We start from the raw sequence: 22968 nt of genomic DNA, 5'->3' as shown, positions 1-22968 counted from the left end.
TTCAGTGTGTATGAATGAATGGTCAAATTAAATTCTATTGCTAACACTAGTCGTACATTAACCACCTCTGGGTGACATCCAAAGTGGTGGGATCGAGACTCTTGAATCTTGAATATATTACTTAAGAGGTTCTAAATTGAAGTCATTTTGTTGTTCCTAATAAGAGTAACCATTAAAATTCTTATATGATCACTAGTTCTAAAATCACAGAAATAGTTTTAAGGTCATAAAAGATTAGGTAAATTACTTTTAAGTTGACATAAAAAAAAAAATTGTACATTAATTGAACAGCTGCGTCGGAAAGCATATTGTGGAATGTCGATCGCTCAATTATCTTCATAATCTACAGATGGTTAGGTCAAAGGGATATTGAATCAGTAAAAATAATTGCTTTGGAAGAAGCAGAAAGGCTGCAATGAAAGCCAGAGGTTGATACTTGATAGTGATAACGAGTACAGTAATGATGATTTGTCACGTATAAGCAGCATCTCTTAATGTGCATTTCCACTTGTAGCATAATGGAAGTGCATGCGAAAATCACTGTGAAGCAATCTGAACCCTTTTGTTTTGCAAACTCTTTTTGCCATATTCTCCCCATTATTATTGACCTTGCCCTAGGAAAATGATTTTCATGACCCGAAAATTATTTTATTATATTTTGTTTAATAATTAGATTTTTTTTGTATTGTGTTGACAGTTGTGCTACTTTTTGCGAAACCACGAATGTTTGGATGTTAATGACTAAAATGGTTATAGTTTACACATATTTCTACTAATCTTTTAAAGTCTGAAATTAATGGCCAAATAAGCTCCTAAATGACCACCTATTAAGACCCGTGAAAACTCAAAATCAAGAGTTTATATAATTTCTTTTCGTTTGTTTACTATCAAACCAATTAACGGTGGTTTTTCCTTCTGCATCTATTTCACGTCTTAGCCGTATTTGTCATTGTAGCCGAGATTGCAGTCTTACTTGCAAAGTAGCCGAGGTTTTAGCACTATTCTATTCAGGAAGAAATTGTGTACAATCAGTGACCGATGATGCCCAAGTGTCGCAACCAATCATCAAGAAATGCTGACAGACGGTAATGTTTGGGAGCTCCCAGTGGACATACATTATACAGTACTACAGTAGGACCAAGGTTTCATGACTATGCCCATTCACGCGGTCATTGCAGCCAAAATAAGAAAACCCAATAATCCTATATTTATAAATAAATCTTACAAAAATTTTCATACAAAATAAAGTAATAAAAAATAAATAAAAAAATCAAACAAAAAATCCAACTCATTAAATTCACTCTTCCATTCATTTTTTTCCATATCACTTTTATAAAAATCTTTGTAAAATTTTTTTGTAAATATAATATTGCTTTAAGAGAACCATTGTGCGCATTGCGAAAGCTACTGCAACTTTTACTAAGATCAATTTTGAAGAGATCAATTTCCGAGTAGAACAAGTACCTTACCAAAAGAGACCGTACCGGGGACATTGAATTAATACAAAATTTCAGGACTCGGGCTCTTACCTCTTAACAAAACTAAATAACTCAATTTAGCAATGCAGCATTAGCCATAAAATTGAAACCATGATGTTTTAACATTTTGGGATTTGGTTCAGTAACACAAGAACTCATTTTAGAGCCTATAAAACCAAATCAAGAAAAGCAAATCCCGACTTCCATCACAACCAGTTGAGCACCAGATGATATCCAACTGCTCAACTTTAGCGGTACTGTAATGGATATGCATATAAAAACTGTCCACAAAAACAACATTAAACAGAACAGAAAATACGCCTAGCTACCATAGACCTCCAAAACACCTCACTTCTTCTTAGCTGCAGATTTGGTGACCTTGGCACCTGATGGGTCCTTCTTGTCGACACTCTTGATGACACCAACAGCCACTGTCTGACGCATGTCCCTAACAGCAAAACGACCAAGGGGAGGGTACTCAGAGAATGTCTCGACAACCATGGGCTTGGTTGGAACCATCTTAACGAACCCAGCATCACCATTCTTCAAGAACTTGGGCTCCTTCTCAAGCTCCTTGCCAGATCGTCTGTCAATCTTGGTCAAGATCTCAGAGAACTTAACAGCAATGTGGGCTAAGGTATATGAGCTGAGTTCGGGATACTGATAGTATGGCCGAAGGTGCTCGGCATTCCAAGCTCGGGGCACTTGGAACCGTTCAGCCTTTGATATGGTAAGTCCCCGATCTGATCACCTGTCGACCCGTACGGACCTTCCCAGTTAGGTCTTAGTACCCCCGCACTTGGTTCCCTAGTTGCGGAGGAACTTCTTTTAGCACAAGGTCTCCGACCTGGAAGTCTCTTCGCTTGACCTTTGAATCGAAGAACCTCTTCGCACGTTGCTGGTAGGCTGCTATTCTTAGCGAAGCCTTGCTACGGTGCTCTTCAACAAGATCCAGACTTGCCCTCATAAGTGCTTCGTTTTTTCAACCTCATCGTACAAGTCTCTCCGAAGAGAATCAGTTCCTACCTCCATAGGAATCATTGCTTCACAGCATAAGCTAGCGAAAGGGCGTTTTTGAGGTGGAGGTTCTTGGAGTTGTCTTGTATGCCCAAAACTTCGGGGAGATCGTCAGCCCATTTTTCCCTTAGCTGCCCCAAGTTTGGCCTTTAGAGTGTACTTGATGGTCTTGTGACAGCTTCAACTTGGCCATTTGCTTGCGGTCTGCGACTGAGGCAAATTTTTATGAATGCCCAGCTCATCGCAGAAGTGCTGAACTCCTCGTTGTCGAATGCTTTCCATTATCCGAAATAAAGGTGTGAGCAATTCCGTAGCGGACAACTATGTTCTTGAAAGGAAGTCTTTCAGCTTTCTGGTCGTGACGCGGCCAGGGTTCAACTTCCACCCTTTGTAAATAGTCCCCGCGACCATGGCATACTTAACTCCCCCTTTTTCGACTGGCATGGGACCGATAAGGTCGATCCCCCACATGGAAAATGGCCATGGGCTAACATCGTTACCAGCTCGTGAGAGGGGGCTCGCAGAATATTCGCGAACCGCTGACTTATTTCACACCTCTTGCAAAATTGTGGGTATCTTCTTGGATTCGGTGCCAATAATACCCTTGGCGAACAATCTTGTTCGCGAGAGATCATGCGCGGTGTGATTACCACATATCCCTTCATGGATTTCTCTCATGATATAATCTGCCTCTTCACTGGTTACACATCGGAGGAGAAGGCACTGAATCCCTCCTGTACAGTTGGTCCCCGATGAGTGGTGTAGCGACAGATCTTGTTCGCAGGACCCGTCCTCGACCTTGTCGTCGGCAAGATCTCTCCCTGAGATACCTGTAAATGGGCGTCATCCAGGAGTTTGATTGCGTTACACTCATGGCCTATTTATTAACTGATGCTCGGGGTCTCGTGAAACCGAACAGGAATGCTCAGGTGCTTCTGAGTCCAACGAGAGCTATCTTTGCCAAGGCGTCCGCCACAGAGTTGCATCTCTGGGGATCTGGGTGATCGTGAAATGCTTGAACGGCTCGAGCGCGGCCTTAGCTTCTTTTAATAACAGATCATGTTTTCTTCCTTGGCTTGGTATCTCCTAGGATTTGGTTACGACCAGCATAGAGTCGCTATGGACGCTGATCGCGGTTGTGCCCATTTCTCTGGCCAACCGTAATCCGACAAGCAGAGCTTCGTACTCAGCTTTGTGTTGGTCGCCTTGAATCCGAACCATAAGAGCCATGAATGCGAGCCTCTTCAGGACTCAAAAGGAGGAGACCTGCTCCTGCCCTTTTTTTGGTCATGATCCGTCGACATAGAGGTTCCAGGTCGATAGGTTCTGAATGGTCTCTTGGATGCTTCACTGGGCTGTTGCTCTACTCATTCGGGAGATAGGAGAATTCTGAAATGAATTCAGCGACAGCTTGCCCATTGATGGTCGATATGGGCTTGTACTTCAGGTCGAACTGGCTTAATTCCTGGCCCATTTGAGCAGTTTCCCGAGACTTCCGGCTTCTGGAGGACCTGCCTGAGGGGGTAATTAGTCATTACATAGATCGTATGGGCGTGGAAGTAAGGTCGCAGCTTTCTGGAAGCGATCAGCAGGTATAGGCTATCGTTCCATTTTAGGATACAGCATCTCGGCATCCGACAGGCGCTTGCTCCGTAGACAGGCTATTGAACTTTTTCCTCTTCTCGAACTAGGGCGCACTGACCGCGGCTGCGAGACGGACGGTACAGGGGTAAAATCTCTTGCGGAAGAGGCTTTGAGAGAGAGTGGCTTCCCAAGGTGTTCTTTTTACTCTAGAACGCTTTGTTCGCATTCGGGAGTCCATTCAAATTTCTTATTGGCCTTCAAAACATTGAAAAACGGCAAGCAGCGATCTGTTAGCCTCGATATGAAGCGACTAAGTGCTGCTATTCGCCCATTTAGGCTCATGACCTGTTTTTGCTGGTCGGGCTCTCTAAATCGAGCAGAGCTTGAATCTTTTCGGGTTTCTTCTATCCCTCGCTGATTAACCATGTACCCTAGGAACTTTCCTGACGATACTCCGAATGAACACTTGAGAGGATTCAGCTTCATTTTGTACAGCCGGAGATGTCAAATATCTCAGCGAGATGTGCAATGTGTTTTGAGGCGACCTAGGATTGTGACCAGCATGTCGTCCACATAGACCTCCATTGTTTTTCCGATCTGGTCGGAGAACGAACATTCAGTTAACCATCGCTGGTAAGTTGTGCTAGCATTCTTGAGGCTGAAGGCATAACTTTGTAATAATACAGCCCCGGTCTGTAATGAAGGAGTATGCTCCTCGTCTGGGCCATACATAAGGATCTGATTGTTCTTGATATGCATCCATGAAACTTAACAGTTCGTGCCTCGAGGTGGCATCCACAGCTGGTCGATTCTTGGCAGAGGGAAGCTCTCTTTCGGGCAGGCCTTGTTGAGGTTGCTAAATCAATACAGGTCCGCCACTTTCCGTTTGGCTTATTACCAGGACCGGGTTGGCAACCCACGTCGGGTAGAGTGACTCTCGGATGGACCCGTTTCGGATGAGGTTTTCCACTTCTGATTTTAATGCAGCATATCGCCCGAATCCATTGCTCTTCTTTTGGCGAACTGGCTTGGCCTCGCTGTCGATGTTTAACGCGTGGCAAATAACGTCCGAGCTGATCCCGACCATATCTGCATGCGATCAAGCAAACACATCGACGTTTTCCCTGAGGAAACCTGTCAGTTCGCTAGCGAGTTGGGGATTGAGATTTTTACCGACTCTTAACACCCTGCTCGGCTCTTTCGGTCGACCAGCACTTCAGTCAGGTCCTCAACTGGCCCACTGGAGGGGCAGTCTTGAATGCGAGGGTCTAGGTTCCTCGGCCGGTCCAGGTCGTGGATCGTCTTGCTGATCGCCATGGCCTGGCGGGGTACACTTTGCGGAACGCCCTTTCCTTTGTGCGCCACTGGATTACTTTTACATAGCATCACCAATGCACGCTGAACCCGCTGACTTCCCCGATCCCCATCGGGGTGGGAACTTCATCTTCAGATGGTAAATTGAAGTGACCCGCCTTGAACTGTCTTAGTAGAGGTCGCCCAAGGATCCCATTGAAGGCTGACAGGCAGTCCCCACTAAGAATTCAGTTACCTTGGTCACTTCGTCAAGTTGCCCAGCGTGACTGGGAGTAGATTGTTCCCTGGGGAGTAGATGGTTCTCCTGTGAATCTGTAAAGTGGGAACGAGGCAGACTTTAGTCGGCCCTCTCCAGGTTCTCCTTCGAAAGTGGATGCGAACAGGATGTTCACAGCACTCCGTTTCCACTAACATTCTCTGGGTGTTATAGTGCCCTATCAGGGGATGATTACAGGGCGTCGTCGTGGGATGGTGCAACCTGGCCGCATCCTGCTCGGAGAAGGAGATTTCCACCTCCCTGCGAACCTTTTGTGGTCGTCTATCCGCACTTATCACTCTAATGGTCGTGATATGCTTCATGAGCATACCTTTCTTGGGCACCTCGCGAATTTCCAGCAAGTGCGGTCCTCCGAAAATCAAGTTGAGACTGAGCACCCCTTTGATCGCGACGCTTCTTACTTGGCTCCCCCCGATCTTTCCTTTCGAGGAGAAGAGTCATCGATGTATTCCTTGAAGTGCACCTTCTTGATAAGTTCTTTGATTGCTTGCTTCAGGCTCAACACTCGTCAGTATGGTGCATTGTCCCGATGATAGCGACAGTACTTTTTATTATTTCTGGCTGTCCAGGGGTTTTCATGAGTTCGGGTTCTCCGAGCAGACTAGCTTCTTCGGATTTATCAAGAAGGGCAAATACAGAGGCATTCGTAGTATATTGGGGCATGTCGCGGTCGCGACGGGAACGGGAGCATAGGACTTTTTGTGCTCGTAACGGGGTTTCTTCCCTTTTCGCTGATCATCAATATCTCCTTTGTGATCAGCTCTCCTACTCTCCCCGACCAGACTACTGCCCGAAGCGCCGTCATCGCAACGACATAGTGCGCCAATGAATTTTCTATACGAGATACTTTTCCACGAGGTTATAGAATCTGGTGAGGGAAACATCGTCCTCAGCCTGTAATTCTTTCCACAGGTCAGTTTGCGGGCGAACTCCAGCTATTATGAGTGTTCGGATGGACTCTTCGGGGGCGTGACCACCTTGTTGAGTTCCCTGTGGAAACGGTCGATATAAGATTGAGGGATTCGTCCATTTCTTGCCTTATGTTTGAGATAGCTCAGAGGCATCGAAAACTTTTGATGCTTGGAAATACCATAGGAACGTCGTGCTCATCTGAGCCATGGACTGATCGATCCCGACGAGAGCGACCTTACCATCGTTTGCATGAGAAGTTAGAGTCACGGCCAAACACGGCATTTTGCAAGATCCGAAACCTGGTGGAGCTCCACAGGCGTTGAACTCATACAATGATCCTACGGGTCATGGTTCCCACACGGCCGCATGTCAGACATTCTGAACCCTGGCGGGAGTGGAGCAGCTAACCTTCGGGAGAGAAGGGGATGCAGTGGTGACCTAGGCCTGCTCGTTTTGCTGCTCTCTCAGCCTATCTAGAGCTCGCTGCAGCTCCTCAATTTGTGGTAACGGAGCCAGTTGGGGATGGCTTTCACCCATGCGAGTCCGACCCTTGCGATTACGTTTCTGGAGAGTCCGAGGTCGAACTCCTCTTCACCTCGGTCGGCATTTCCGGTCGCTCTCGACACGTTGGCTGGAGGCGTGTGACGGCGATGGATGTGCGGGGTATTTTCACGACCCCTCGCGGTGGTACAAACCGCCCGCGAGTGTGGGGACCACCCGCATGATAGCATCAGGATCTTTCTGCTGCGATGATAAGAATCGCCCCGCCCAGCACTTTTGCTTGGGTCACCTGCGATGTTGCATGGGACAGCTCGGGATTACCTTTCCGCCAGTCTCACCTTTGCCGACCCCGCTTAGGGCACGGTTTGTGTTCGCTGGCCCTTTAGAGCCCGTAGGCTTGCTTTTTGCCACTTGCTTACCCTTACGTCTACGCGCTGCAGTGCTCGCGGCACAGGCTATTTCCCTTTGCCGCCTTTCGCGCGACCTGCAGGCGTGTTTTACGGTTGCACTGCCCTAACTGTTCTAGATGGCACGCCTTGGTCCGACGGTCCAGCCTTTGGTTGACCGTCTGGAGATTATTGTCGACCTCTCTAGTAGCTTCTGATGGTGGGGTCAAGCTGCGAAGCTGCTGGGATATCCACTGCAGCTTTTGTAGGCTGGAAGTATTCTGGAAGAATTACCCCTTGGGTCAGGGGAACTCCCTTAGCGCGCTGGTTGGCTTGCTCAGGTACAGATTGGCGGCCATTTTGTTGTAGGACCAATAGGTTAGAGATTCTCCTGATGAAGGATACACTAAATCTGGGCCTTCCTTCTAGCGCCAAATTGTTGATGCGTGATTTTTGACACCAACTAATCGACACATGCGTAACGTTGATTGGTCAAGAGACCACGTGATTATGATAAAATGTAGAGTAAATGCAATTAGAGCTTTTTAAAGTGGTTCGGATGCTAAGGTAGCAAGTCCTACGTCCACTGATATTTGTATTAGTATTGTGGGTCAGGTCGCACAGCGGACTGACTTACAAATGATTAGGGAAATATAAATACAAAGGTACAGAGAGAGAAAGCTAGTTAGAAGGTAAAATGGTTGAATCCCCTTAATGAAGGGGTCTTCCTCTTTTATAGTGAGATGAGTGCAAGTAATCATCATTAAATCCATGGGTTGGTGTGAATGCATGACAAAATCCGGCTTCACGTCACATTGCCCACCTTCCAAGCTGATTTCACGCGATTTGGAGCAGGGAAAGGACATGTGGGGAGCTCCATAGCGTCTGGCAGGCCTGACGTGTGCTTACCGTTCTAACGGGAGCGGTCATACCCCATCACGTGATTTCCCACGTCAGCCCTTGATTTCCCAGGCGTAACATATTTAATTTTTTTCTCTGTCTATTTATATCTTGGTTGTGTTTGATTTGGAATTTTTTCCAGTCCGTTTGTTTGCTGAAAATGTAAAGATAACCAAAGAAAGAGTGGTGCGTTTTCTTTTGTTTCATCAAAATAAAAATAATCCTTCCATGTTTGGTTTGAGAAAACATAATTACGCTTTCTGCGAACCCATGGAATATCAATGCATTTAAAAAGTTAATGGTAAATATCAATCTATTCCAGAAGGTGAGGTTAGCCTATTAGGGGTTTATTAGATATTCACACATCTACAATGGGTTCAAGTGAGATTCATCATCCGAAGAATGACATGTCTATGGATGACATGTCACTTTTATGACAAACAACTAGAGTGAGCGGTTTTGGGTACCCCGCTTTTTTGGGAGAATGGAACCGAAATCGGAACCTGTAGGTTCCTAGGAAAAGGAACCGAACTAGAAACTGTCAATTCCGGTTCTTTGTTCTTGGAACTGAACTTGAAATGCAGGTTCCGGTTCCTTACTCTACCTTCTAAAAAATAGTTACCCCCTATTAGTTAAAAAATGACAACACACCTTAAAATTTGACAAATACACCCCTGGCAAATTAAGAAAACCTTAAAATTATAAATATATATATTTTACAAAGTATAGTTATGGAATTAATTTTGGGAATTAATTTTAGTAAACTTTATTATCCAAAATATAAATATATATAATATTATAATTCTAGAGTGAAAATAAAGTTAATTAACATTAATTGTGAATTTGTAACAAAAGAATAAAATTAATATTAATATTATATGATTTATGATCTTTAAATAATAATTAGATGATCTGACTTTAAGTTTGTTTAATGATTTTTAATATATCGTGACTCATGAGACAGAAGTTGCCATACTATAATATCTAATCATTTAATTAGTAATATAATAATTTAGTAAATTACTAATTTTTAGAATGTAATTTTATATTAATTAAAAATCTATAATATAATGTTATAATTATTAATTTCTAATCATTTAATTAAGTAATGTATTATATAGTAAATTACTAATGTTTATATAAATATTATAATTAATTAGCTAATCATTTAAGTATAATATAATTTTATAATTAGTTAAGTACTATAACGTAATGTTATAATTAATTAATTTTTATCATTTAATTAAGTATGTACTAATTAGTAAATTACTAATGTTTATAATGTAATGTTACAATAATTAGCTAATCATTTAACATAATGTAATTTTATATTAGTTAAGTAATAATGTAATATAATAATTAATTAAATTTTAATCATTCAATTAAGTAATGTATTAATGTAGTAAATTACTCATATTTATAATTTAATGTTATAATAATTATAATTAGGTAATCATTTAACTAGTAAGTACTAATGTTTATCAATTTTTATATTTACTATAGATATCTTAAAACTTGATAATTAAGTAAATAATTAAATATTATTCAATCAAATATATTATTTTATTCAAAAATAATTCTTTCAATAATATTAAAACGCTTTTAATTGGATCCTAACCACTTATAATTTATTACTTAATTAATCAAACCTTTATTATATGATATATTAGTTTTTTATATGTAATATTTTAATTATAATTTGATTAAGTTATTATCATGTATTAAGTTTTTTATATGAGAAGTATATATGTATAATTATTGTTTATTTTGATTAGGTTATTGTTTTTGTTACACTATAATTTTTATATAACATTTCATCCTTTTTGGCCATTTTAAATTTTTATATGTAAAATATAAAGACTCCCAATTCTTTACTGATTTTCATTTAAATCTAGGTTCCAAACAAGTTCCTATTTGGGTACCCAGACTCGGTTTTAAGTACCCACCAGGGTACCCGTTTTCGATTCCCATCACCAGTTCCGTTCCTGCACATATAGAACCGAAACCTACTCGTAAATTGTCAGTTCGGGTAGATTCCGGTTCCGGTTTTACCTGTCGGTTCCAGTCTATTCGCTATCCGTGCTCACTCCTAAAACAACATGCTAGACGAATAAAAATTTTGTATGATAAATATCACTTAAGTCCACAAAATGGCAATATATGTCTTTTGATATTTTCAAAATATTAGGGCTTTTATTGATATGAAAAAACAACCGTTGAAAGAAAACGACATGTCAGATAAATAGAAAAATATTAATTTGTTTCAACCAAGTTTTTCCAGCCTTTAAACTTGGTTAAGGCTTCATCTTTGGACCTAAGTAGGTACACCCATACCTTTCTGCTATAGTCATCCACAATGGAGAGGAAATAACATTTCCTCCTGTGTCCTAACCCTTTCAGGACCCCACGGTCTGCATGAATATAGTCTAACCCTTTTTCAGCCAGGTGAGTCCCCTTTTGGAAACTCATTCTGTGCTGTTTTCCTAACACACACACCTCACAGAAAGTTAAATCAGATATTGATTCCTTACCAAAGTACCCATGTTGGCTTAGCACTGTCATACCTTTTTGGCCTATTGGCCAAGTCTCAGATGCCATTTCTCTGCGCGTCAGATTGTGGTGGTGGTGCAGACTTTACATGTGCACACTGTTGACCACACAGAATGTAGACCCATTTTGTTTGACCCCTTCAAGTAGTATTTCATTATCTTGTACACCACTATGGATCCTTTTCTTGCCTTATAACTACATCCAGCTTCATCCAAAGTTTCCCAAGGAGACCAGGTTTCTTTTAGGTCGGTATATACCTCACTTTGGTTACATTATGATTTTGCCATTGTTCAACCTAATGGTTATGTTTCCTATGCCTTGAACCTTACAAGAGTGATTATTGCCCATGAAGACAGTTTCTAACTCTCCCTTCTTAAAGTTCTGGAACCACTGGATGTTAGGACTCATATGAAACGTGCACCCTGAATCTAGGACCCATTCCTTACTGCTAGCATAGTTTGAGATAGTGGCTCTGAAACTTCAATGCCATGCTAGTGCTAGCTAGGTTACTTTCTGTATTTTGCTATTTTTGTTTCTTTATCCAATCATACAGTTCTTCTTAAGGTGGCCGGGTTTATTACTGGAAGCACTTCCTAGTTTCTTCTCCTTAGACTTGTTATTCTTCCCCTTTTCTTAGCCCTAGGGTTTATGTGTTGTTGAAAGATCTTATTGCTACCTTTCCTGATTGTCCTGGATTTGATCTACCTTTGACAAACAGATTTTTCCTTCCTTTTCTGTATCTTCAACTCCAACTCCCTAGATTTAAGACCTGCTATGATCAGGTCAACACTGGGAACTGTCCCAGTGTATTGTAGACATTCTTCACCACCAAGTACTCATCAGGTAGTGAATTTACAATATCATTGCCAGACTGGAGTCTCCCCAACTCCGATCTGTGCTTTTCAATACTAATGTCATCTTAAAGAAACTCATCAAGGTGTTCTTCTACAGACTTGTAACATCCATCATACGAAAATAGGGCTCCTTTCAGAAATGCTAAGTTAGGTGCAGACTGTAAGGAATAAAGGGATTCGAGTTTACCCCAAAGTGTGAGCGGTGTTTCCATGCCATCAACCTTTCGCAGGACTCATCGGACGATTCATTATGATAAGATTGTAGCCTCCTCATCCACTTCAGCCTTTTTTTCAGTTTCTCTTCAGACCACTTAGAGGCATCTCTTTCTAAAGCAAGCCCACTTTATTATGCGAAAGAAGGCTTCATCTTTTTTTTTCCATGTATTAAAGTCGATCTTCCCATCATTGGAGATTCCCATACGAGTAGTACTCATAAATTTTAGTGGCAAACAGAACAGTCAGGGTACGTGGCGTTGTTATACCAGAATTCCCATTACTGCCAGGCAGTTTTTAAGGCAGTTACTGGTGTTCCAGCCTAAACACCCTTAAACAGTATCACACAATGCAGAACACAACCAGGACTAAAGTGACAAGACTAACACGGCTAAACACCGTCAAAGGGTACTTGGCGTTGTTATACCAGAATTCGCCAATTACTGCCAAGCAGTTTTTAAGGCAGTTACTGGTGTTTCCAGCCTAAACACCCTTAGACAAGACCTAGACCTTTTTCCCTTGACTCGTGTTTGTGACCCAACCAACAATACGACCTGATTCAAGACTAATTTCGAAAACCCTAAGGCACTATAAGCCTTTAATCCGAAAACCCCCAAATCTGACAAACCCTAATTTTAGGATTTGTACAAAGTTCTCGATTCCTGTGCCGGTAACTCAATCTCACGAATTTAACCCCCAAGACTTAGCAAGATCTGAAGTCTAACGATCCAGGATCTTGAAATCGAAAAACCCCCAAATCTGACAAACCCTATTTTAGAATTTGTACGAAAGTCCAAACGATTTCTAACCCTAAATCCCCTTAGAACTTTCTAGCTCTGATACCACTGTTATAACCTAAGCCTAGAAACAATCCGCACACAACAACACCAACTTAAAGATCAAGAAAACACACACAATACACAAGCACAATTTACCGTGGTTCGTCTATCACTCTTGGATAGACTACATCCCCGTTGGCTCCGAAACTCTGGAAGCCCACTGCACTAATGAGACAGTTAAGAAACAAGAAGAAAACAGTTACAAGTCTGCCTCAAACAACTACCACCCACTACGGCCTAATCACTCCAGAACCTCTCTACAATCTGCAAGAACAGAGGACAAACCAGCCTCTAGAAGGAAACTCAACCCTCTCTCACTCAAACACTAACCCAGAAAGATTCAACAGAAGGAAAACCTCACGAGTGTATTCCCCCTTTTGTAACCCTAATGCTCTGATTAACAAAAATACGCTTTTCCTTTAAGTGTCACTGTTGGGCTTCTTTATATACTAAGTCTCAGCAGTTCTCAGCCCTTGGATCTGTCTTGATCTGATGGCTGAAACTTGGTAATGCTTTAAACAAAACACCCCGTTTTGACTCAAGTGAAACGGCTCCGTTTTTGGCTTCACAAAACTTCAGCTTGATATAGAGGGGCCCTTTGCCGGCGAAGTCGCGGCCCAAGTAGCCATTTCACTGGGGCAAAGGAGCTTGGCTCCTGCAGGAAGCTTAGACTTTTCTTTCTTCTTATTTTCCTGCTTATCCTCTGCCTCTCCAGAAGCCTGTTCTTCGCCTGAATTCTCCTCGTTGCCTGCAACTCCCTCATATTTATAAGCCTCTCCTTTGCTCTCTCTCAGCCGGCAGAGACAAGAACTCTCCAATGAAAAAACCTTCTCTCACCTTCCCCAGAGTCCTTTCTCGAGTCATGAATCCAGCCACTGAAACGACCTTGTTAGCGAGTTCTCACCCTCGAAGTTAATTCCCAAAAAGAGTTAAGATTGAGGTCTGGTTCATGAAGAGATTCTGAATTGGACTGTTGGCTTTGCTTTGATTTTCTCTGTCAGGTGAAAACCTCTCCAGAATTTGTGGGGTGTTCTTTATTTTCCTTCATTAGCACTCCATTGTTTCCCTCCATGTCCTAAAGTTTCTCCTCTTCTGTCACAGAAACCAGACAATAAAGCTCAAAAGATGAAAGTAACACAGAAAAAGTGTACAAAACAGAAAAGCTTACTGGGTATCGATAAAATGCAGTGCAGAATCAAAAACCAAAAGCTAGGGACGAAGAAGAAGAGTTATTTTAAGAAATTTTTTTTTTTTAAAACGTACGTTGGACGACCCGTCCCTAAAGTTTTTCTTTTTTTATTTTTCATATTTTGGTTAAGCGGACGCCCGTCCAAAATGAAGGCGGCCGTCCAAACGGATGAACGGCCGTCCCTAATATTTATAAAAAATTTATTGTTATTTTATTCAGGGACAGCGTCCTTTAAATGGGCCGTCCGTCCCTAGTATATGCCCCCCTCATATAATATGGACGGGGGTCCATGTGAGTGAACGCCGTTCACTAGAAAAGAATTGAAAAAAAATTCCAACGACTAATACACGTAGGCCAATACACAATTCGGTGTAATTTTTTACGGTGTCCATAGTGTTGTTGTAAGGAAAATTAAGATTTACGAATTTATAGTGATGATTGGCGTCCGTATGAAGATCATCCGAGTAATCACATGAGTGTGTATTACATTACATTATTTTATTTTATTTTATTTTTTATTTTATGCGTACAAATAGTTTGGACCCCTCACTGATAAAAAAAAAAAAACATTACCGATATTTTCAGATAATGTAAGTAAAGTAAACAAATATTATTAAATATTATCCGTTCTGTTAAAAGGATTTTAGGACTTAGGCAGATTATGAACGTAATAACTAAAACTAGATACAAAATTCCAAAGAAGAGAAAACGATGGTCTTCCAGCAAGACTTTGTCACAAACTGATCGAATTTTCTCACCAGAACTCAACTGTGTCTAAACAAAATCTGCCACCAATCCCACAAACTCTGCATGAAAGACACGTATCTCTGTCTACTCTTCTCCTTCTTTCTTTAAAACACCTACCACTTTTGCATTTCCAGCACAAACACAATCTCATCATCATCAAATCAAACTGCGAAGCTATGAGAAATCTGGTCACTTTTTGCTGTTTGCTGGTTTTCAGTCATGCGCTGACCATGACAATGGGGTATAGAGATAAGATGAGGATGAAGATTGAAGCCGGAAAGAGAATGGGAGAGAGAGGAGAGGGTGGTGAGAAGAAGAAAGATGAAAGATCAGGTCGTGGAGAGGAAAGGTTTTGTTGCAAGACGCAAAACGTGTAGTGAAGACTGAGGCTGGTGATGTGCGTGTCATAACTAGTGTTGGAGGAAGAATTGTGGACAGGCCGATGCATATTGGGTTCGTTTCTATGGAGCCCAAGAGTCTCTCATTCCTCAGTATATTGACTCAAATTGATCCTCTTCGTTCGCAGAGGTATGCAACATTCTCTATTTTACCTCCTTTCAGCTAAGAAAAGGCTAAAAAGTACTAATGATGGCAGCTGTGTGATATACATGTGAATTGGTTGCAGGGGAAGCCAGAGTTGGATGCATCTACAAAGATGACCTGGTGGAAAAGACATTGAAGGTTGGTGACGTGTTCCGTATTCCGGCCGTTCAGCATTCTATTTGGTGAACACGGGGAGGGACAGAAGCTTCATATCATTTGCAGCATTGACCCATCTGAGATTTGGGATTGAGAGCTTTCCAGTACTTGAAATTTACTTAGTATAAGTTCAATAATCACAATAACAGTATAATTTGTCCGAATTAATTTGCTCATTCAGAAGTTCTGATACTTTTTTCTGTAATCCGCAGTCTTTCTTCATCGGTGGAGGATCATATCCCACGTCTATCTACTGGATTCGGCCACGAAACACTTCAAATGCTTTTAATGTAAGCTAATTTACTTGCTTTATTGCAACTATTTCACTTATCTATGGCGACTTCTATTGTTACGAGAAATTAACAAACTGAATTCATCACAGGTCAGCAGCGACGAAGTGGAGGATATCTTAAACAGGCAACAAGATGGTCCAATTGTGTACATATCTGATTCTCATGCGCCAAGCATGTGGTCAAAATTCTTGCAACTGAAGGAGCAAGAGAGACTACAACACCTAAAGAATGAGGTGGAGGTTCCAACAAGAGCCACAAGAACAAGAACAAAAAAGTTGGTCGTGGAGGAAACTCTTGAACTCGGTATTCGGAGCCGAGATAGGAAGGATACCAGACAACCCGTAGATCCCCAGACGCATCAACATCTACAAAGACCCCTGACTTCAAGAACAACTATGATGGAGTGTTGCTCTTGATGGGTCTGATATAAACCTCTTAAACATTCCGGCATTGGTGTTTATCTGGTTAATCTTACAGCGGTAATGAGAAATTCAGATAGTATATAAATGAATACTCACATTGTCCTGAATGTTACACTTCATTATTCTTTCTATGGCAGGGATCGATGATGGCACCACTGTGAATCCAACGCTACTGAATATGGGGTTGTACTAAGAGGATCAGGAAGAATTCAAATAGTCTATCCAACGGAAGCTCAGCTTTGGACGCAAAGTGAAAAGAGGCGATGTGTTTTGGGTGCCGAGGTACTTTGCATTCTGCCAAATCGCATCAAGAACAGGGCCGTTTGAGTTTTTTGGATTCACAACCTCAGCACGGAAGAACAGGCCACAGTTCCTGGTAGGTGCGAGCTCACTTCTTCGGACTTGCCTAACCCTGAGCTCGCGGCTTCTTTCGGGATTTTTTTTGGGGGTGCAATGGCGTTGGGTCTCCTGGTGTTTCATCAGAGATGCGACGCTGGCGTCGGGTTCGAGCCGTGGATGGCGGCTCGAGTTACTGTTAGGGTTTAGGGAATTTGTTCCATGCCGCCATGCAGGACAACGTGCGATGGCTAAAATGACCTCTGTCTGTCGGTGTTGCAGACTGTGGAATGGAACCTTCAGCATCCAGACCCAAGGAAGGAGCCAGTTCGTCTTCGCGGGATATTCCCGCGGATGCATCCATTGATGTCTTCTCGGTTCTCACCCGAGAAGAGTTCGAGAGGATAAAAAGACAGTTCCACGTCCGCGCAGAGGTGTTCCTCGATGCCACCCAGTCGTCGCGGCATCATTCCGATGGCCTAGCTGCGATCTCTGAAGAGATCTTCAAGGGTGGAGGGATGATTCCTTTCCACCCTTTTATTAGGTCGGTCCTGGATCACTTTTGGATCGCACCAATGCAGTTGACGCCAAACGCGTATGTCATCACCGTTGCAATGTACATCGCGTGCCACGAGAGTGGCTTGGGCGAGCTAACGGCGGTGGAGCTCGATGTCGCGTATTTTCTAAAAAAGAGTAAGGACAAGGACTCTTATTACTTGTCCCGGTGACCTACCATCGCCGAAGGGATACATAGCTATCCCAGCAACGCGAGGGCCTACGAGACAAAGTTCTTCTTTTTCTGCTACAACGGCCACTACTGCTTTCAAAAACCAAGTAGGTTCTTCTTCGCTAGGTTTATTGGCTGTACGCTTCCTTTATTCTAACGACCTGCATTCTTTTGTAGTTAACAAGACGACCAGCCAAGACCTGCTCACCGACCCGGACAGGCTCGTGTCTTTTGGAGTCCTCCTCGAGGAAAGTCAGGACGCGAGGAAGCTCATGACGATCGCAAACTTGCGGAAGTATGGTTTTTTTAGTAACAACGCGTCTTTGGAGTCCCTAGAATGTAAGTTACACTAATTCCCTTCTGGTCATAGAATAATTTTTGTTTAGTTACTAATGTACTTGCATGCAGCGACCATGCCTTCGAAAGAATCTGAGCAGCCCCAGCGAGCGCCATTCAACTTCCCTCGATCGAGGAGGGCCAGGGGAGTCGAAGCTGCTCCCCCCACAGAGGCACAGCCGGTGCGAACTATCCCGCCTCCCCAGCCTCGTCCTGAGGAAGAGACGACCAGGACAGAACATGTCGCTCAGCCATCACCTGCTCATCCGAGGCGTAAGACAATTTCTCAGCGATCGAAGAAGAGGAAACATATTCAGGTCGACGAGTCAGAGACCGAATGTGAGGACGAACCCCTGAGGTCGCGACGGGATGTCGGAAAGAGGTTGGGCAAGGAACTCGAGGAAGAGACGGTGGCTGCCGACAAGGCGAAGGACACACCAGTGCTGGACGCGCTTGGGAACCTGCCCGAATATCTACAACCGATAGTCTACTCTCTACTTGAGTGTGGGCTATCGGAGTCATATGATCAGTTCGCCGATACGGGCGATGTTGACCTGATGACCACGTTGTTTCAGCATTTAAGCAAGGTAAACGAATTGTCCTTGAAAAATGTTCGCCTTTTTCGTTCTAACTCTTTTTTGCTCGCAGGCTCTGCTCGCCATGAGTGTCCCTAGAGAAAGCTCAGCTGGGGGCCGCGAAAGGGGAAAAGGATCTGAAAGATGAGATCGCGAAGCTCAAACAGAGCCTAGAGGACGTTGAAGCGGAAAGAGCGCTGTCCTCTGAGGCAGCGAACAGATACTTGAACCAAAAAACGGTCGCTATGCGCACAGTTGACTTCCAAAAGACGGAGCTTGAGCAACGTGCGGAGGTAGTGAAAGAGCTTTAAAGGACAACCGCTAGACTTTTCAAAGAAGTCGGAGAGAAGGACCGGGAGCTTCGAACGACCTTAACGCGGGCTCAGCGAGCATAACAAGAAAGGGAGGCCTCCGAAAAGGGAAGGCTAGATCTTGAGGCCGAACTCAAGGAAAGTCGGGGAAAAGTTGCTTTCCTGACTGAAGAAATGCGGATCCAGTCAGAGGAGGTCGAGGATAAGGCCGCCGACTGGGCGATCGGGTCCATCTATGCCCTGCGACCAAAGAACCCAGATCTGGATATGTCCGACCTCCCGAGGGATTGGCAGGAAGCCTTGCAGATCTTGGCGAGGGAAGATGATCAAGTAGTAGCAGCCGCCCGAGGATCCGACCAGGCAGAGGGTTCGAGTCTTGCTTCAAAGGATCCTCCCACCGACCAGGCATAGTGCAATGAGACCGACTCCATTGGAATTAATAGGGTCTTAACAATTTTTGTTGTAAATAAATGAAAATACATTTTGCTTTCAATTGCTGTTCGCTTTATCATACATGAGTGCAGTTTACAATTCAGTTTGTTTACATAGGCAATATTACATGCGAATTGTTACAGCGAACAGAATACTACTTTACAATAAAAAGGGAACTAAAAATCAAAAACTAATTTATAATGAGCTGAGTTCGGGATTACTGATAGTATGGCCGAAGGTGCTCGGCATTCCAAGCTCGGGGCACTTTGGAACCGTTCAGCCTTTTGAGATGGTAAGTCCCCGATCTGATCACCTTGTCGACCCGGTACGGACCTTCCCAGTTAGGTCTTAGTACCCCCGCACTTGGTTCCCTAGTTTCGAGGAGAACTTCTTTTAGCACAAGGTCTCCGACCTGGAAGTCTCTTCGCTTGACCTTTGAATCGAAGAACCTCTTCGCACGTTGCTGGTAGGCTGCTATTCTTAGCGAAGCCTTGCTACGGTGCTCTTCAACAAGATCCAGACTTGCCCTCATAAGTGCTTCGTTTTCAACCTCATCGTACAAGTCTCTCCGAAGAGAATCAGTTCCTACCTCCATAGGAATCATTGCTTCACAGTCATAAGCTAGCGAAAAGGGCGTTTTTGAGGTGGAGGTTCTTGGAGTTGTCTTGTATGCCCACAAAACTTCGGGGAGATCGTCAGCCCAATTTCCCTTAGCTGCCCCAAGTTTGGCCTTTAGAGTGTACTTGATGGTCTTGTTGACAGCTTCAACTTGGCCATTTGCTTGCGGTCTGGCGACTGAGGCAAATTTTTTATGAATGCCCAGCTCATCGCAGAAGTGCTTGAACTCCTCGTTGTCGAATTGCTTTCCATTATCCGAAATAAAGGTGTGAGCAATTCCGTAGCGGCACACTATGTTCTTGAAAAGGAAGTCTTTCAGCTTTCTGGTCGTGATCGCGGCCAGCGGTTCAACTTCCACCCATTTTGTAAAATAGTCTACCGCGACCATGGCATACTTAACTCCCCCTTTTTCGACTGGCATGGGACCGATAAGGTCGATCCCCCACATGGAAAATGGCCATGGGCTAGACATCGTTACCAGCTCGTGAGAGGGGGCTCGCAGAATATTCGCGAACCGCTGACACTTATCACACCTCTTGACAAAATTGTGGGTATCTTCTTGGATTCGGTGCCAATAATACCCTTGGCGAACAATCTTGTTCGCGAGAGATCATGCGGCGGTGTGATTACCACATATCCCTTCATGGATTTCTCTCATGATATAATCTGCCTCTTCACTGGTTACACATCGGAGGAGAAGGGCACTGAATCCCCTCCTGTACAGTTGGTCCCCGATGAGTGTGTAGCGAGCAGATCTTGTTCGCAGGACCCGTGCCTCGACCTTGTCGTCGGGCAAGATCTCATCCCTGAGATACCTGTAAATGGGCGTCATCCAGGAGTTTGATTGCGTTACACTCATGGCCTATTTAGTTGAACTGATGCTCGGGGTCTCGATGAACCGAACAGGAATGCTATCAGGTGCTTCTGAGTCCAACGATGAGGCTATCTTTGCCAAGGCGTCCGCCACAGAGTTGCTATCTCTGGGGATCTGGGTGATCGTGAAATGCTTGAACGGCTCGAGCGCGGCCTTAGCTTCTTTTAGATAACAGATCATGTTTTCTTCCTTGGCTTGGTATTCTCCTAGGATTTGGTTGACGACCAGCATAGAGTCGCTATGGACGCTGATCGCGGTTGTGCCCATTTCTCTGGCCAACCGTAATCCGACAAGCAGAGCTTCGTACTCAGCTTTGTTGTTGGTCGCCTTGAATCCGAACCATAAGATGCCATGAATGCGAGCCTCTTCAGGACTCAAAAGGAGGAGACCTGCTCCTGCCCTTTTTTTGGTCGATGATCCGTCGACATAGAGGTTCCAGGTCGATAGGTTCTGAATGGTCTCTTGGATGACTTCACTGGGCTGTTGCTCTGACTCATTCGGGAGATAGGAGAATTCTGAAATGAAGTCAGCGACAGCTTGCCCATTGATGGTCGATATGGGCTTGTACTTCAGGTCGAACTGGCTTAATTCCATGGCCCATTTGAGCAGTTTACCCGAGACTTCCGGCTTCTGGAGGACCTGCCTGAGGGGGTAATTAGTCATTACATAGATCGTATGGGCGTGGAAGTAAGGTCGCAGCTTTCTGGAAGCGATCAGCAGAGTATAGGCTAATCGTTCCATTTTAGGATACAGCATCTCGGCATCCGACAGGCGCTTGCTCCGTAGTAGACAGGCTATTGAACTTTTTCCTCTTCTCGAACTAGGGCTGCACTGACCGCGGACTGCGAGACGGACAGGTACAGGGGTAAAATCTCTTGCGGAAGAGGCTTTGAGAGGAGAGGTGGCTTCCCAAGGTGTTCTTTTATACTCTAGAACGCTTGTTCGCATTCGGGAGTCCATTCAAATTTCTTATTGGCCTTCAAAACATTGAAAAACGGCAAGCAGCGATCTGTTAGCCTCGATATGAAGCGACTAAGTGCTGCTATTCGCCCATTTAGGCTCATGACCTGTTTTTTGCTGGTCGGGCTCTCTAAATCGAGCAGAGCTTGAATCTTTTCGGGGTTTACTTCTATCCCTCGCTGATTAACCATGTACCCTAGGAACTTTCCTGACGATACTCCGAATGAACACTTGAGAGGATTCAGCTTCATTTTGTACAGCCGGAGGATGTCAAATATCTCAGCGAGATGTGCAATGTGTTTTGAGGCGACCTAGGATTTGACCAGCATGTCGTCCACATAGACCTCCATTGTTTTTCCGATCTGGTCGGAGAACATTCAGTTAACCAGTCGCTGGTAAGTTGTGCTAGCATTCTTGAGGCTGAAAGGCATAACTTTGTAATAATACAGCCCCCGGTCTGTAATGAAGGATGTATGCTCCTCGTCTGGGCCATACATAAGGATCTGATTGTATCTTGAGTATGCATCCATGAAACTTAACAGTTCGTGCCTCGAGGTGGCATCCACGAGCTGGTCGATTCTTGGCAGAGGGAAGCTCTCTTTCGGGCAGGCCTTGTTGAGGTTGCTAAAATCAATACAGGTCCGCCACTTTCCGTTTGGCTTATTTACCAGGACCGGGTTGGCAACCCACGTCGGGTAGAGTGACTCTCGGATGGACCCGTTTCGGATGAGGTTTTCCACTTCTGATTTTAATGCAGCATATCGCTCCGAATCCATTGCTCTTCTTTTTGGCGAACTGGCTTGGCCTCGCTGTCGATGTTTAACGCGTGGCAAATAACGTCCGAGCTGATCCCGACCATATCTGCATGCGATCAAGCAAACACATCGACGTTTTCCCTGAGGAAACCTGTCAGTTCGCTAGCGAGTTGGGGATTGAGATTTTTACCGACTCTTAACACCCTGCTCGGCTCTTTCGGGTCGACCAGCACTTCAGTCAGGTCCTCAACTGGCCCACTGGAGGGGCAGTCTTGAATGCGAGGGTCTAGGTTGTCCTCGGCCGGTCCAGGTCGTGGATCGATCTTGCTGATCGCCATGGCCTGGCGGGGTACACTTTGCGGAACGCCCTTTCCTTTGTGCGCCATCTGGATTACTTTTACATAGCAGTCACGCAATGCACGCTGAGACCCGCTGACTTCCCCGATCCCCATCGGGGTGGGGAACTTCATCTTCAGATGGTAAATTGAAGTGACCGCCTTGAACTGTCTTAGTAGAGGTCGCCCAAGGATCCCATTGAAGGCTGACAGGCAGTCTACCACTAAGAATTCAGTTACCTTGGTCACTTCGTCAAGATTGCCCAGCGTGACTGGGAGTGAGATTGTTCCCTTGGGGAGTAGATGGTCTCCTGTGAATCTGTAAAGTGGGAACGAGGCAGACTTTAGGTCGGCCTCGTCCAGGTTCATCCTTTCGAAAGTGGATGCGAACAGGATGTTCACAGCACTTCCGTTATCCACTAACATTCTCTGGGTGTTATAGTGCCCTATCAGGGGAGTGATTACAAGGGCGTCGTCGTGGGGATGGTGCAACCTGGCCGCATCCTGCTCGGAGAAGGAGATTTCCACCTCCCT

General features: G+C 44.1%; 1 protein-coding gene and 1 pseudogene across 1 annotated transcript; one reads left to right on the top strand and one right to left on the bottom strand.

Annotated features, from left to right (window-relative positions):
* Positions 1-1532: 1532 nt before the first annotated feature.
* Positions 1533-10967, bottom strand: LOC116114362 (elongation factor 1-alpha). The gene is made up of 3 exons (XM_031400500.1): positions 10934-10967; positions 10704-10852; positions 1533-2138 (listed from the first exon to the last, which is right to left on the bottom strand). Exons 1-3 carry the CDS (start codon positions 10965-10967, stop codon positions 1827-1829), a joined length of 495 nt encoding a protein of 164 aa, XP_031256360.1. The 3' UTR covers positions 1533-1826.
* Positions 10968-14997: 4030 nt separating this feature from the next.
* On the top strand, positions 14998-18297 carry LOC116114361 (annotated as a pseudogene).
* Positions 18298-22968: the final 4671 nt, after the last annotated feature.

This window comes from Pistacia vera, unplaced genomic scaffold (genome assembly GCF_008641045.1).
Source record: "Pistacia vera cultivar Batoury unplaced genomic scaffold, PisVer_v2 Contig71, whole genome shotgun sequence".
NCBI lineage: Eukaryota > Viridiplantae > Streptophyta > Magnoliopsida > Sapindales > Anacardiaceae > Pistacia > Pistacia vera.
Note: the sequence above shows the minus strand (reverse complement) of the source record. Positions and strands in the feature narration are given on the sequence as shown.

Excerpts from the sequence above, each read along its gene's own strand:
- LOC116114362 (XM_031400500.1), bottom strand. The coding sequence starts at position 10,967 with ATGGCATCTGAGACTTGGCCAATAGGCCAAAAAG. Across the intron at positions 10,853-10,933 it reads TTGGCCAATAGGCCAAAAAG|GAAAACAGCACAGAATGAGT; the intron begins GTATGACAGTGC and ends TGTGTGTGTTAG. Across the intron at positions 2,139-10,703 it reads TGGATGACTATAGCAGAAAG|TATCCCGAACTCAGCTCATA; the intron begins GTATGGGTGTAC and ends CCATACTATCAG.